Source organism: Muscardinus avellanarius (assembly GCF_963383645.1).
Source record: "Muscardinus avellanarius genome assembly, chromosome: 5".
Classification (NCBI taxonomy): domain Eukaryota; kingdom Metazoa; phylum Chordata; class Mammalia; order Rodentia; family Gliridae; genus Muscardinus; species Muscardinus avellanarius.
The window spans coordinates 47,762,234-47,778,284 of NC_137790.1; the positions used below are offsets into that span (position 1 = coordinate 47,762,234).

The window sequence follows — 16,051 nt, forward strand, 5'->3', positions numbered from 1 at the left end:
CAGAGCCTGCCATGAGGCAAGGCTGCTGCTGGGGCCTCTGGGGGCATGGTCGGAGCCAGCCAAGGGGTTAGGCCGGTGCTGGGGCCAATGGCCAGCATTGAAGCCTTCCATGAGGTAAGGCCACTACTGAGGCCTCCGAGGCCATGATCGGAGCCTGACAAGGGGTTAGGCCGGTGCCGGGGTCAGCAGCCGGCATCGGAGCCTGCCGTGAGGCAAGGCCACTACTGAGGAGTCCAAGGCCTGGATTGGAGCCTGCCGAGGGGTAAGGCCAGTGCCAGGGCCTGCGAGGCCAGGAATGGAGCCTGATGTGAGGTAAGGCCGGTGCTGGGGCCTCTGAGGCCTGGATTGGAGCCTGCGGACTGGTTAGGCTGCTGCTGGTGCCAGCAGCCGGCAACGGAGTCTGCCTTGAGGCAAGGCCACTACTGAGGTCTCCGAGGCCTGGAATAGAGACTGCCGAGGGGTAAGGCCAGTGTCAGGGCCAGTGAGGCTGGGATCGGAGCCTGCCATGAGGCGTGGCTGCTACTAAGGTCTCCGAGGCTGGGATCGGAGTCTGCCGAGAGGGTAGGCCAGTGCTGGGGTCAGTGAGGCCGGGATCAGAGCCTCCCATGAGGCAAGGCTGGTGCTGGGGTCTCCGAGGCTGGGATCGGAGCCTGCGGAGGGGTCAGGCCGATGTCGGGGCCAGTGGCTGGCAGCAGAGCCTCCCGTGAGGCAAGGCCACTACTGGGGCCTCTGAGGCCAGGATCAGAGCCTGCCAAGGGATTAAGCCAGTGCCGGGGCCAGCAGCTGGTATCAGAGCCTGTCTTGAGGCAAAGCCACTACCGAGGCCTGGATTGGAGCCTGCCGAGGGGTAAGGCCGGTGCCGTGGCCAGTGAGTGCCACTGCCTCGTCTTCCTCGGCGTTTGCGCATGTGACCCTGCGCGCATGTCGTGGAATTGCTTAAAGAAAGCAAGCCCCGAGGTGGCGTTGTCCCTGGCCAGAGTACTCCTTGCTCTTAGATATTCTTTAATAAGCTATTGTTCTTTTGGTAATGATTCTATACTAATGGCTCCAGTGATGTAAAACGGGGGTCCCAAAAATTAGGACTGTGGGAGAAACTGAGTCAATGGAAGATAAATATTCTAGTAATATGTCTGGGCCTTTGTATGCCCCTTGCCTTGGTCCAAGCTCTAATAAGATCTAGTTAAAGTTTAAGTGCTGTGAAAACCTTCAAGCTGCAGCATTTACAACGCAGAATTCCTCTCTTTCTTTGACCTTCATTCTAATCATTAACCTATAGTAAAAGCCTTAGGAGACAGCAGAAGCCATTAGCCCTAAAAACTGCAAGGGAGGCAACTGGTGCTTCTGTTTACCTCCTCTCCCAGCTGTGACCCGGCTTGGGCATAAGAAAGGTAAACTTTGTGTGCGGCTTTAAAGCACCCTAGTTGATTAGCAACGAATACTGCTCAGTACAATAGAGCTGAAGGCTAGGAAGATTCTTGACCTTTGTACCCAGTACGTGCACTGACCGCAGACAGGGAGGCACCACCTGGTTAAGAAATGGTTATGTCAGAACAAAAGACAGATATAATAAGTGTGCATGTATGGAGTTTTGATGGAGATAAAGAAAGAAAATCTTGTGAGAATATGAAAGCATTTTGTATGAAGTAAAGTTTATCCTAAGATTGTCCCAAATGGGAAAGAGAGGAACAGGATTAAAAAATCAGAAGATTAAAAGCAGGTTGCAGAGAGGTTTGTGGTCTGTGATGAAAATGGATTATTACAAGAGGAATAGGTTTCTAATAAGCCTACCACTTGTGTGCTCAGCAGCAGGTAGCAGCTAGAGGAGTACATCTGACAATTAAATCTAAAGACTCCAAAGTCTTTAGAATAGTTATAGTCTCAAAGAATAGTTATAGGAATCAACTCGCCTATGCTTTTTGGCTATATCTGCTAAAAAATATTTTAAGTGTTGTCTCATAGGATTGAAGTTTTCAGGCATCAGAAGGTGTTACAGACATACATCTATCAAAGCCCTTTGGATGGCCATAGAGACATACTCACTCATCTGACTTCCTCAACATCCACCTGCATGCCTGTACCCTAAAGCCAGGGCCCCTGATTTCATCCTTGGCCAGCTTACTAGACAGAGGAGGACATTGGACTAAGCCCTAGGAACGCAAGGTTCCGAAAGGGTTAAAGGGGACTCTAAGAACTAAATTCCTCAAAAGATTATGGGTGTGAAATTTGCCCTCTGAAGCACCCATCTGCAAGGCCAGGGGGCTGGACTTGATCACAGAATCTGAGCTAATCTTGAATGCCGGACCAGTGTCCTTTTACCTTGTTTGCTTGTCCTTCACTATTGTCCTTTGGTGTTTACACTCTTCTACTATTAACTTCACTGGGGAGAAAATATAAGTAATCTTGGTTTTGGAAAATAAAGTGTCAATTGCATGAGAGGCAGTTGTCTGTGTCAGTCCTTTTCAGATTTCTCTCTCCCAAGCCCCCGGGGACAAATCCCCACATTTAGCATTGTGAACGAGAACTTGAAGGAGTTTTATTTGATAAGGGAGAGGAATCGCTGCAGAAAAAAGCCTCCGCAGAACTACAGCTGTAGCCTTTGCCCCACCTTCCAGGGACTAAGTCCCGAACGGGTTTCAGTGCTCCGACTGAGCTGGTCTGTCGCAAGTGAGTCCGGGATCGGAGCCTGACATGAGGCACGGACGCTACTAAGTCCTCCGACCGGGATTGGAGCCTGCCGAGGGGATAGGCCGATGCCGGGGCCAGTGGCCAGCATCGGAGCCTGCCATGAGGCAAGGCCACTACTGGGGCCTCCAAGGGCGAGATGGGAGCCTGCCTAGGGGTTAGGCTGGTGCCGGGGCCAGCGGCTGGCATAGGAGCCTGCTGTGAGGCAAGGCCATTACTGAGGCCTCTGAGACTGGGACGAGCCTGCTGAGGGGTTGGGCCAGTGCCGGGGCCAGTGAGGCCGGGATCAGAGCCTGCCAAGAGGCACAGCTGCTACTAAGGCCTCCGAGGCCAGGATCCGAGCCTGTCGAGGGGTTAGGCTGGTGCCGGGGCCAGCAAAGCCGGGATTGGAGCCTGCCATGAGGCACATCCAGTGCTGGGGCCTCTGAGGCTGGGATTGGAGCCTGCCAAGGGGTTAGGCTGGTGCCAGGGCCAGCGAGGCTGAGATAGGAGCCTGCCATGAGGCAAGGCCGCTACTGAGGCCTTTGAGGACAGGATGGGAGCCTGCCGAGGGTTAGGCCAGTGCCGGGGCCAGTGTCAGACATCGGAGCCTACTGTGAGGCAAGGCCACTACTGAGGCCTCCAAGGCCGGGATCAGAGTCTGGCAAGGGGTTGGGCCAGTGCTGGGGCCAGCGAGGCCGGGATTGTAGCCTGACATGAGGCAAGGCTGGTGCCAGGGCCAGTGAGGCCAGGATTGGAGCCTGCTGTGAGGCACGGCCGCTATTAAGGCCTCCGAGGCCGGGATCAGAGCCTGCTGAGAGGGTAGGCTGGTGCTGGGGCTAGCAAGTCTGGGATTGGAGCCTGCTATGAGGCAAGGCCTGTGCTGGGGCCTCCGAAGCCGGGATCGGAGCCTGCCGAGAGTTAGGCTGATGCCCGGGCCAGGTTCAGAGTCTGCTAAGGGATTAGGCCAGTGCTGGGGCCAGTGGCTGGTATTGGAGCCTGCCGTGATGCAAGGCTGCTACTGAGGCCTCTTTGGCCTGAATCAGAGCCTGCTGAGGTTAGGCTAGTGCCCGGGCCAGTGAGGCCGGGATCAGAGCCCTCTGTGAGGCACGGCTGGTGCCTGCCGAGGGGTTAGGCCAGTGGCAGGGCCAGCGAGGCCGGGATCGGAGCCTGCTGTGAGGCAAGACCAGTGCTAGGGCCTCCGAGGCCATGTTCGGAACCAGCTGAGGGGTTACACCGGTGCTGGGGCCAGTGGCTGGCATTGAAGCCTTCTGTGAGGCAAGGTCGCTACTGAGGCCTCCGAGTTCGGGATGGGAACCTGCCAAGGGGTTAGGCCAGTGCTGGGGTCAGCGGCCAGCATCGGAGCCTGCCTTGAGGCAAGGCCGCTACTGAGGTCTCTGAGGCCTGGATTGGAGCCTGATGAGAATTAAGGCCGTTTCTGCGGCCAGTGAGGCCGGGATTGGAGCCTGCCATGAGGCACGGCCGCTACAAAGGCCTTGGAGACCAGGATCAGAGTCTGCCGAGAGGGTAGGCCGGTGCCGGGGCCAGCAAGGTCGGGATTGGAGCCTGCCATGAGGCAATGCCGGTGCTGGGGCCTCCGAGGCTGGGATCAGAACCATGCTGAAGGTTTAGGCTGGTGCTGGGACCAGTGGCCGTCATTGGAGCCTGCTGTGAGGCAAGGCCGCTACTGGGGCCTCTGAGGCCAGAATCAGAGCCTGCTGACGAGTTAGAGCAGTGCCCGGGCCAGCAAGGCCAGGATCGGAGCCTGCCATGAGGTACGGCCGGTGCTGGGGCCTCCGAGGCTGGGATTGGAGCCTGCTGAGTGGTTAGGCCAGTGCCAGGGCCAGTGAGGCCAGGATCAGAGCCTGCCGTGAGGCAAGGCTGGTGCTAGGGCCTCCGAGGCCATGTTTGGAGCCACCTGAGGGGTTAGGTCGGTGCAGGGGCCAGCAGCCGGCATCGGAGCCTACCATGAGGCAAGGCCTCTACTAAGGCCTCCGAGGCCGGGGTGGGAGGTGCCGAGGGGTTTGGCTGGTACCGGGGCCTGTGAGGCCAGGATTGGAGCCTGCCATGAGGCATGGCTGCTACTAAGGCCTCCGAGGCCAGGATTGGACCTGCCGAGAGGGTGGGTTGGTGCCGGGGCCAGCAGCTGGCACTGGATCCTGTTAGAGGCAAGGCCGGTGCTGGGGCCTCCGAGTCTGGGATCGGAGCCTGCCGAAGGGTTATGCTGGTGTTGGGGTCAGCAGGGTCAGAATCGGAGCCTGCAGTGAGGCAAGGCCGTTCCTGGGGCCTCCGAGGCCGGGATCAGAGCCTGCCTAGGGGTAGGCCAGTGATGAGGCTAGAGACCGGCATCAGAGCCTGCCTTGAGGCAAGGCTGCTACTGGGGCCTCCGAGGCCTAGATCGGAGCCTGCCGAGGGATTAGTCCAGTACCCAGGCCAACGAGGTTGGCATCAGAACCTGCCGTGAGGCTAGGCCAGTGTTGGTGCCACCGAGGCCGGGATCGGAGCCAGCAGAGGGGTTAGGCCGGTTTGGGGGCCAGCGAAGCCAGAATCAGGGCCTCCCATGAGGCAAGGCCGCTGCTTGAGCCAGCGAGGTCTGGATCAGTCCACCGGGTAGCCAGGCCACTACTGGGTCCGTCAAGAGTGGGATCGGTACTTGCAACATGGCATGCACAGAGATATATCGCAGAAAATAAAAACCAGATGCTTCCCCTAATCAGCAATAACTAAGAGGAAAGGGGCAACAGAAAGAGGTCGAGTTATAGAAAGGGCCCTATAGCAAAGCAATTAAGGTGACCAATCAGAGGGTATGGAATAGGGGAGGATGAAGCCTTTTTAAAACTCAGGAGGTACATAAACAAATGTATCAAAGTTAATTACCAAACAAGCATGGGATCGAGGGAGGGGGAAAGAATGGGATGGGGAGTGGATGAGGGCTAATTGGATGATGTGTGCTTGTATATCCTCTCAAGTCTTGTACTCCAATGTGATATATGATTACAATGCACCAATAAAAAGTATTTATTTCTTCATTATTCTTCTCAAGGCACCTATAACCTCTTTGTTCCTCAGGCTATAAATAAAAGGGTTTAGGAAGGGGATTATTGTTGTGTAAAATAAAGAAAACACTTTTTCTTTATCTTCAGCTGATCCAGACTCAGGGCAAACATAAATGAGGAAAATAGTGCCATAGAACAAAGAGACTGAGAGAAGGTGGGCACCGCATGTGGAGAAGGCTTTGCTTCTGCCCTTCTCAGACTTCTTTTGCAGGATGGCAAAGAGGACCCGGGCATAAGACAGTAGGATGTTTATAAAGGTGAAGGCTTGTATAAAGGTTGAAAATATTAAAAGCACAAGCATGTTAACTCTTGAATCACTGCAAGAAATTTTGAATAGTTGTAAAATCTCACAGTAGTAATAATGTATGATATTGGATTTACAGAAACTTAATCTAACTAACAAACCTACATGAATTGCTAAATGCAATAAACCAAGAAAATATGAAGTAACTATAAACTGAGCACAAAGGCTGTTGGACATCACCACTGGATAAAGCAAGGGGTTGCAGATGGCAACAAAGCGGTCATAGGCCATCACTAACAGGAGGAAACATTCAGTGGTTGCACTGGAACCAAAAAAATAAAATTGAGTGAAACATTCACCCAGGGATAGCTTATTATTCTTAGATAAAAAATTGATAAGCATCTTGGGGGCCACAGAGGATGAACTGCACACATCAGCAAAAGCTAAACTACTGAGGAAAAAGTACATTGGGGTGTGAAGGTGAGGGTCCTTCCAGATGAGCACAATCAGTCCAAGGTTGCCCACCATGGTGACAAGATAGATGCCAAGGAACACTAGGAAAAGGGGTGTCTTCAGCTCTGGACGATCTGTAAGTCCTGTGAGAATTAATTCAGTCACTAGAGTCTTATTTTCTTCTTCCATATCTGACCTGGTCAATCACTAAAATGAAAGAACAAAAGAATTAAAAAATTGAAGCTGGTGCAGTGGCGCACACCTATAATCTTAGTGCTTGGGATCCTAAGACAGGAAGATCACAGGTTTGAGGCCAGTGTCTGGTAAGTTAGTGAGGCCCTGTTTCAAAATAAAAATTAAAAAGTTCTGTGGATGTAGCTCAGAGGTAGAATGTCTCTGGGTTTGGTCCCAATGCTACATAGTCATGCACACACACACACACACACACACACACACACACACACACAATGAAAGAAAAAAAGAAAACATAAAATTGGTGATGTTCTTCTGTATCTAACATATTCCTAACAGGTGCTTCCCATCTCAGTAGTTTAAAATTTTTACCTTTGTCTACTTTAATAAAAACTCTATAAAAAGTTTTATAGAGTTTCATCTAAAGTTATACTTACCTTAAAATTCATGTATAAGCCTTTTCATTTTTTCAAGAAGAGTATAAATTGTAAGAAGAGTCAAGAGCATCTTGATTGATATTGAACTATAAACTTTAGCCTTATACACAACACTTTAAGGTATTTTAAAAAACAGACAAGATAAGTAGAGCAATAGAAATTGCTCAGGAAGTATAAATTCCAGTATGCACAGAGATCAACATAAATTCTTAACATTTTAATCTGGTAGGAAAGATTCAGTTATTACTCTAGCACCATTGGCTAGAGATCCTAAATTACAACATGAATATTTTCTTTGAAATTTAGGCATTAAAAATGTAATATAGCCGGGCATGGTGGCACACGCTTGTAATCCCCGCAGTTGAGAGGCAGAGACAGGAGGATCACACAGGTTGGAAGCCAGCCTCAGCTACTGAGTGAGGCTCTCAGCAGCTTAGTGAGACGCTGTTTCCAAATAAAAATATAAAATAGGTCTGGGAGTATAGCCCAGAGGTAGAAAGCCTCTATTAAGTTATTTTCAAAATGAAGAAAGGTGAAGACAATTATTACATAATTTTAAAGCATAAAAGTGTCTCACAAATACAAAGTGTATATAAAATTATAGATTTATTTTGTTATGAATATGAGATAGATATTTATATCTATAATATACAAAAATAGGAAGGATAGATAAAAAGGCAAATGATTTTAAAGTAGAATAAGTAAAGAATATGAATTACAAATTGTTCACATGAACCAATCAAAGTGATTGATAAATAAAATGAAACATGAGCACTTTCCATGTATTACACACACACACACACACACACACACACACACACACTTTTTTTTTCATGTATTAGGTTGGCATAAATGAAAACATAAAAATGCCCACTGCTGACTAAGGTGAAAAAGAGTGAAGCTCTCATATATCACTGTGGAAGTATTAATTGCAATAGCCTTTAAAAGCCAATTAATTTTAAAATACATATACTTTCCATTGGTATTTTCTTTTATATATTCCCTAGACATAAAAGCAGTACTATAAGCTGGGCAAGCTTGTATTCCCAGCATTTGGGAAGCTGAGACAGGAGGATATTGGTTCTTGGCCAGCCTTAGCTACTTAGTGAGGCCCTCTGCAACTCCGTGAGACCCCGCTTCAAAATAAAGAATAAAAAACAGGGCAGGAAGTGTAGCTCAGAGGTAAAATGCCCCTGGGTTCCAACCCCAGTACCACAAAAAAAAAAAAAAAAAAAAAAGCAGCACTATCCACACATAAATATACAAAAATGTACAATACATTATTGGTCAAAGTGGCAAAGACCAGAGATATTCACAGTGAAGTGGTTGAATAAATCAGAGTACATTCATAATATGACATAAAAATCATCCATTAAAAAAGAGCTATCCCATTGAGAATTACCACAATGCATACTAAGACAGAAATAATTCCATTAGTATAAAAATTCACTGCAGTTTTAAATCTCTCTTTTACATGGAGAAATTGTGGTAACATAACAAAGTTTAAAAGATTTTCTCTGGTATGATAGTAGAGGTAAGAATGGGAGGAAGTTAAGAAAAGGACAAGAAGGGTAATATAAAATAAGAATTCCACAAAAAGATAATATAATATGATCCTTGTACCTGGGATTATGTAATATATTTATATGTGTGTAAGTGTTTCTTACATGTACATATACAAAGAAAGGGGTGAAAGAACAGACTCCAACATGTTAAGAGCAGAAAAAAGAAATGAAAACAGGAAAATTCTACTTTTGCCCTTTTAAGTAGATGTTTTAGCACTGAAAATTGTAATGTAAAATTATGAAGTAATCATGCTTAAATTGTGGTATTTAAAATTTTAATTCTAGAAGTGTTCTTCAGAGAAATTAGCATGTTTTTAAGATAAGATCAGCAAAAATATTTTCATCTTTGAGAGTAGATAGGATTTTCTATTCCAAAGTTATCTGTAATTATGTCGGCTAGGAACTCAAACAGAATAAGGGTTTTTTTTCATAGATTTTTAAAAAATTTCAGGGATGTTCTATTAAGTTTATTTTTGTGTAGTTAAATTTTTGTCACTGTTCCGAATATATAACATTTAATTAGTTATTCTGTGAAGTAAGAACATTTTTTGTGTGTGTATGGTACTGAAGATGGAACCCAGAGGCATTCTACCTCTGAGCCATACCCCTCAGCCCTATTTTTATTTATTTTTTGAAACAGGGTCTAATTGAGTTGCAAAGGGCCTCACTAGGTAGCTGATGCTGTCCATGAACCATGATCCTCCTTTGTCAGCCTCCCAAATGCTGGGAATACAAGCTTGTGCCACCATGCCCGGCTTATGCTGCTGCTTTTATTTCTAGAGAATATATAAAAGAAAATACCAACAGAATGTATATGATCATTCATGAATAGCCTCTGAAAACACTCCAAAAAGTAGTTTTCTGGTAAAAATTTTTAATGAAAAATAATTTCAAGAACACAGATTGTTATATTTTCAAATATAAAAAACATTATAATAAAATATTAGAAAATCTGGTTTCATACAATTTTAAAATATGAATAAATTTAGTTTAATAATTAAAGAGCAACATAAGAAATAATTAAGTTGTTATGATGTTTCATAAAATAAATGAATTTTAGAATTTTTATTTTAAATATATATTCACAGAGAACCCTGCCATACACAGTAGAACTAAAAATTTAAATAAAAATAATTCTTAAGACATTTGACCTGAACTAACCTAAACAATTTTCTTTATAACCTGAAATAATAAAATTATTGATATTTCTAAGGTCCTGCAATGTGAAACTTAGCAAAAATTTAGAAAATTTTTATCTAAGAAATTATAAATACAGAGACCAAAAGGTATTTGTTGAAGTTATTTTCTGTGACTTTAGCCCATGTTCTAATAATTCCATGAAATTAAGAAAGTTTTATTCCACTCAGCCACAGAAATCTTAAGCTAGAATTTCTCATTCTGATAAATTACAAGTAAATCAGTTTGAAGTACCATAATTTACATATAAAATTAAGAAAAGTTTTCACATTACAAAATAAATTCTAAACATGTTGAATTTATATTAGCTCTTTAAAGTTTTCTATTTTAATTCTTATGTTAGTCAATAGAAAACTTCCCAAGAATTGTGTTATTGCTACAATGAAATATTAATTGAAATATAACTGTTTAAATGGGCATTCATTTGTGTGTCTAGAAAGATTTGAATGGATGAGTTTCTTTTATATTGTTTAGAATTTTAATGTCTTACTTAGATAATTTGTTCACTTACAGATAAATTGAAAAGCTATAATAATAAAGATTATAAAAATCTGCACTCTCACCCAATTCCTACAAAACAATGGAAAACTGGAAATGTGCTTATTTTCTGGAAGTAAGATGAAGGGTGTAGAAGAAGCAGTAATATTTCTGTACTGATTTTTCTCAAAAACTTCAAACTGGAGGAAGATAGCATTTCTTTCTTCTACTCCTAACTCATTCTTTAAAAGTTTTTATAATTTCCTTAATGTTTTCAAGAGATTCCCAATAGAATAAAGCCAAAGCTGTCCTACTGGGCATTGTGAGCTAATTATCAAATCATTCACATAACTAGTTATAACAATTGAAACTATACATTGTGTCCTCAGGGTTCACTGCAAGGACTTATTTATAAAACACCACTCGACAGAATTTAGAATAAACTTTATTTTACTCCTTTAATTTTTCTTAATGGAGGTCAACTCAACTAGCCAATTAACTTGATTTTCATTTGAAAATCCCAAAGATACCTTAGAGTTAACATGCTCATATCTGAGTTGAAGATCTTCCTTATTCAGCCCCATCCTGGTTTTTTTTTTTTTTTCCCCCCAGTATCCTCTGCAGTAGGGATTAATGCCACCAACAAGTAGCTATGCAAACCACCAACCAGGGACACATTCTTAATAATAACTCCACTTCAATCATCATTTAAACCATGGAAAATTGCTCTATATTCTATCAGATAAAGAGATATGCCAGGCTCTATACCATCAAGGCATGGGTTGACACAATGAAAAAAGATGCTCTTGAGACTTTATTTCTGGCTTGAAAAGGTGAAAGTGGAGAAGACAAGATAGTCAAACTCCCCTGAGTGAAACTCAGCTCCTTCTTTTACTACAGGCTTATAAAGACTGGGTCATTAAACCATTGACTGCCTCTTGATCAGGAATAAAGCATTGTGTTAGAAATACTTTAGAAGGTAAGCTGCTATCTAGAAATCTTGCAGGTGCAACAGAAGTTGCTGTCTTCAGCTCCCTCCTTAGGGAGGTCTTCCATCCTTAAGCAAAACAAGCAAAAGTTGTAGTAAAACAGAAAGACATAGCTTAGTGAAAGAGCCTCAAGGTCACTGTCTTCAGTTTTGGTTTTCTCAGGAAAGGCAATTTTTTGCCAAAACAAGCAAGAGACTCTGAATCCTTAAGCCAATATTTTTTAAGACTTAGATCAGTTTCCCACAGAGGTTTTAAATTTAGACATTTCTTTCCATTACCACAGCTCATCTCAAGATCCAATACATTTTCATCCCTTCCCTAGACAGAGCAATTACTGATATTGGAGTCACTGGCATTTCTTTCTTTCTTTCTTTCCTTCTTTCTTTGGTGGTACTGTGGTTCCTGGAAGCCCTTCTACCTCCGGGCTACACTCCCAGACCTATTTTTTATACTTTTTTATTTGGAAACAGGGTCTCCTAAGCCAGTGGGCGCGGCTGGCTTCAAACCTGAGCGATCCTCCTGTCTCCGCATCCCAAGCGCGGGGATTACAAGCGTGAGCCACCACACCCGGCTGGCATTTCTTTAATATGAAAATTCAAGGTATGTTTTCCTGAAATATCTCTCCATTGACTAAAAATTTTGGACCCAACTATTCCCACACAGAAGCCCCAAAGGACTATTTGGATAGAGCTGCTTGTTGTGAAGAAGGCTACTCTTTGAGACTGTCTTGCTGAAAAAATTAAAAAAAATTCCCTTGTTGCAAAAGCCTGAGAAGGCTTTGACAAAGGGTGTGACTTCAATCACAGGGACTGGCCTGAGGGACCTTCAACTTTGACTTATAAGACACGACAAATTGTAACTACTTATAATTAAAATGATAAATAAGAAAATATGTGTCAAGTAAATGTGGGAATTTTGTCCTTTATTTTACATTTTCACAAGGCCGTATCTGATCTACTCAGTAGGTCAAGCAGTACCTATTCGCACAATGATCCAATAGAAAACATTTAAAGTTTAGATAAAGAAATAATCCACTGAAGTTAATTGTGAGTTGACCAAACAAGACTGTTCTTTTGATGCGGTTGTCAATTCTAGAGAATAATGCATTCAAATGTAATCGGTGTATAGGGATCAAGATGGTCAACAATGTTACTTAAAGGCCAGAAATTTCCAAAGAACTCAAAAAAATTTAAACTACATTGTATTAGCATACTTTAAATTATTTTTAAGTATTTTAATTGCTAAATTTTGATAACATTCAATAGAAATGTTACACTTCAAAAGAGCTTTTAAATCTCACAATAATGCTCACTTTAAATACTTTAAGATCTTCTGGCTTGTCATACTTGGTTTAACAGTATTATTTTTATTTTCCTGTTAATTGGATAGTTATACTTATCTTCTATACAAATTTGAAAATACCTTGCCTAAGAATTATATAGGAGAACATGGATATGTTTAAAACAAAGGCTTTACATTTAATGAGTCTTTCTGTAAAGTAATATAAGCCCACGATATTTAAAATAAGCATATTTGGAAACATGAGTTTATAAATGTTACAAAGATAGTAAATGAGTAATTTCAGTTTTATCTTTCAGAATTCATTTGAAACAGCAAATAATCAAGGACTGCTCTTAAAGTTCTCATTAGCTACTTATATTATCATAAAATATAAGCAGTTTCATTATTTTATTTAATTACACATAAAATCTTTACTATGTGCAAAACATAAGACCAGATATTATGATGTATTTTTTTTGAGTACTGACCTTAATAGAATCTCATTTTAAAATGTGGCTGCCAGCTGAGTCATGACACATGACTATAATTCTAGTACTTGGCGGCTGAGATAGGAGGATGACTGGTTCTAGGCATCAGCAATTTAGTGAGACCTTGTTTCCAAAACAATAAGGCTGGTGGTATAGTTTTGAGATAGAGTTCCCCTCGGTTCAATTCTAGTACCAAAAATAAACAAGTGAATAAAACAAACAAACAAATAAACAAACAAACAAAAAGTGACTGTCAAAAAGTAAAGAATACTATAGTTACACACACAAACATGTGTTTATTGCAGTCTAATTCACAATAGCTCAATTGTAGAATCAACCTACATGTTTATCAACTGATTAATGGATACAGAAAATGTGGTATATTATGACACATCTTAAAAGAGAAAAAAGAATCTTGAATAAGTTTTGACATATGAATATTTTTGTGCTTTTATTGGCACATTATAGTCTCACATCATAATGTAAATCACATTGACAAGGACATTCATGAACAATGCTCTTGGTTCATCACTCCCCATTTCCCTCCCTCCCTATGGTAGTATTTTTATTAATGAACCTAAGTCTTCCTCCACCCCAACCCTTATATCTCCTTACTGGATCTCCTGAGATTACTCCTCATCTTAAAGGATTTTTTTTTAGGAAATATTTATTTCTTTATCAACTTTTCCAATGCACCTAAAACTTCCTTGTTTCTTAGGCTGTAAATAAAGGGGTTTAACAGGGGAATTATAATGGTGTAGAACAGTGAATATATTTTATCTTGATATTTACCTGGGCCAGATCCAGGACGTATATACATGAAGAAGAGAGTGCCATAGAATAAAGAGACTGAGAGGAGATGGGCACCACAGGTAGAGAAAGCTTTGCTTCTGCCTCTTTCAGACTTTGTTTTCAGAATGGCAAAGAGGACCCGGGTATAAGAGACTAAGATGCTCATAAAAGTAATAGATTGTATAAAAACAGAAAAAATAAAAACCACAAAAGCATTAATAGATGGGTCAGTGCAAGAAATTGTGTACAGTGGCAATATTTCACAGTAAAAATGGTCTATTATATTGGACCTGCAGAAAGTTAATCTAAATAATAATCCTACATGAACTGTGAGGTGCAGAAAACCAATTGCATAGGATATACTAATCAGCCACATGCAGAGTTTGTGAGACATCACCAGTAGATAGAGCAAAGGGTTACAGATGGCAACATAGCGGTCATAAGCCATCACTACCAAGAGGAAGCATTCTGTGGTTGCACTAGAACCAAAAAAATAATATTGGGCCATACACTCATAGAGGGATATCATTTGTCCATGGTCTATGATGTTGACAAGCATCCTGGGGGTCACTGAGGATGAAGTACATGCATCAGCAAAGGCTAAACTGCCCAGGAAAAAGTACATGGGGGTGTGAAGATGGGGGATCTTCCAGATGAGAATAATTAGTCCAAGGTTGCCCATCATGGTGATGACATAAATCGCCAAGAACACCAGGAACAGGGGGACTTGCAGCTCTGGACGATCTGTTATTCCTTTGAGAATGAACTCTGTCACAGGTGTTTCGTTTCCCTCCATCATGTGCACCAAGTCTGTGCTCTACAATGAAAAGGCAGGTGAAGAAAAATTGCCAGTATTCACAAAAAATGGAATCGGATGACATTTCAGTCCTCTGCCACAGATACTCCTTAATCAACAAATATGAATGTATGTTTCTCATTTTTGAAACACACTTAAATATGAATAATTTTGAGATAGCAGTTCATAGACACAAACTTAGTTGATCTTAAAACTGTCAGTATCACTGGAAATTGTGTGTTTATGTGTGTATGTGTGTGTATACATAACAGAGATATGTTATACAAAATTCAAAATAAAAATACATTTTATATTCTAAACTAAAATTTCTTAAAATAAGACTTGTTTACATTAAAAACTTTCCATTTTTCAGAACTTTTCTACACTTTTACCTTACACAAAAATCATATTGTTAAAATTAGATTGTAACTTTATTATTTACTGTGTAAAATGGGCCAAGTTTTAAGACTATGTAAAACTCATATTTCTGCTCTTTTCTGTGCCTTGCCAGTATATTACTTCATCATATATTCATTGAAATGATCACATTATCTAACAAACCTTTAACATTTTCTTTGATAAAGCAATATCTGAACAGAATTATTATTTATTTAGCTAAGTAATTACTTATTATTTATATTTAGCTAAGTAATTATTTAATAGAATGCTATCATTTAGCTCAATCACACAGAATCTGTAACTCAGATGATATGGCCAATATGCTCAAATAACCTTGATTTTAAGAAGCACACACATACACACACACACACACACACAAACTTGTTCGCATATTAAAGATAGATTTAAGAACTATCATTAAACGTGGCAATGTAAAAAAAATATCCACTTAGTGAGAATGTCTTTTAAACTTTCAGTTATGCATGATTCTAAGGAGATTGAAACATTTTTTTCTTTCCCTGCTGTATTGAATATTATAAGCAGGATCATCAAAGTCAAGATAGAATGTAGCATTACAGATCAAATCATAGAATGGTCACTGTTTTCTATTACAATTCAATGTAAATGCTAAAAATTATAAATTTTGTTTAAATAGAAAATCAAATGAGGAAAAAATATAAAACAAACTAAAAGAATAATGGCCAATGACTAACAAAAAGACAAGCAAGACAGAAAAAAAAGCCCCAAGATAAAAATGTACCTGAGGTGAATAAGCCAGAATACTAAATAACAAGGAAAAATTTAACAGAAACCTAGCAGAAGAAAACCAAGTTAGCATCATCACAGCAGTCATTTTTAATGATGTATTACACAAGATTCTGGACTAAACATGTATTTCATGTATCTAAATCTCTACTCTGGTGATCTAAAATAAGAGTTACCCATTTTGAGACATCAGGCCCAAGAATATGACCAAGAAAATGGCCATATTCTTGAACATGTAAAAGATTATTTACATGTCTTG

At 41.6% G+C, this 16,051-nt stretch overlaps 1 protein-coding gene across 2 annotated transcripts; it reads right to left on the minus strand.

The window, feature by feature from the left end:
• Positions 1-5,679: 5,679 nt before the first annotated feature.
• Positions 5,680-14,631, minus strand: LOC308263089 (olfactory receptor 5AC1-like; the record flags this gene model as incomplete). Of its 2 annotated transcripts, XM_080695957.1 has the most annotated exons (2): positions 5,680-5,715; positions 13,744-14,631. In XM_080695957.1, 2 exons carry the CDS (start codon positions 14,629-14,631, stop codon positions 5,680-5,682), a joined length of 924 nt encoding a protein of 307 aa, XP_080552083.1. The 2 variants fall into 2 exon arrangements, with proteins under 2 accessions (XP_080552083.1, XP_080552082.1); XM_080695956.1 differs by lacking the exon at positions 5,680-5,715 and having other exon boundaries at positions 13,708-14,631.
• Positions 14,632-16,051: the final 1,420 nt, after the last annotated feature.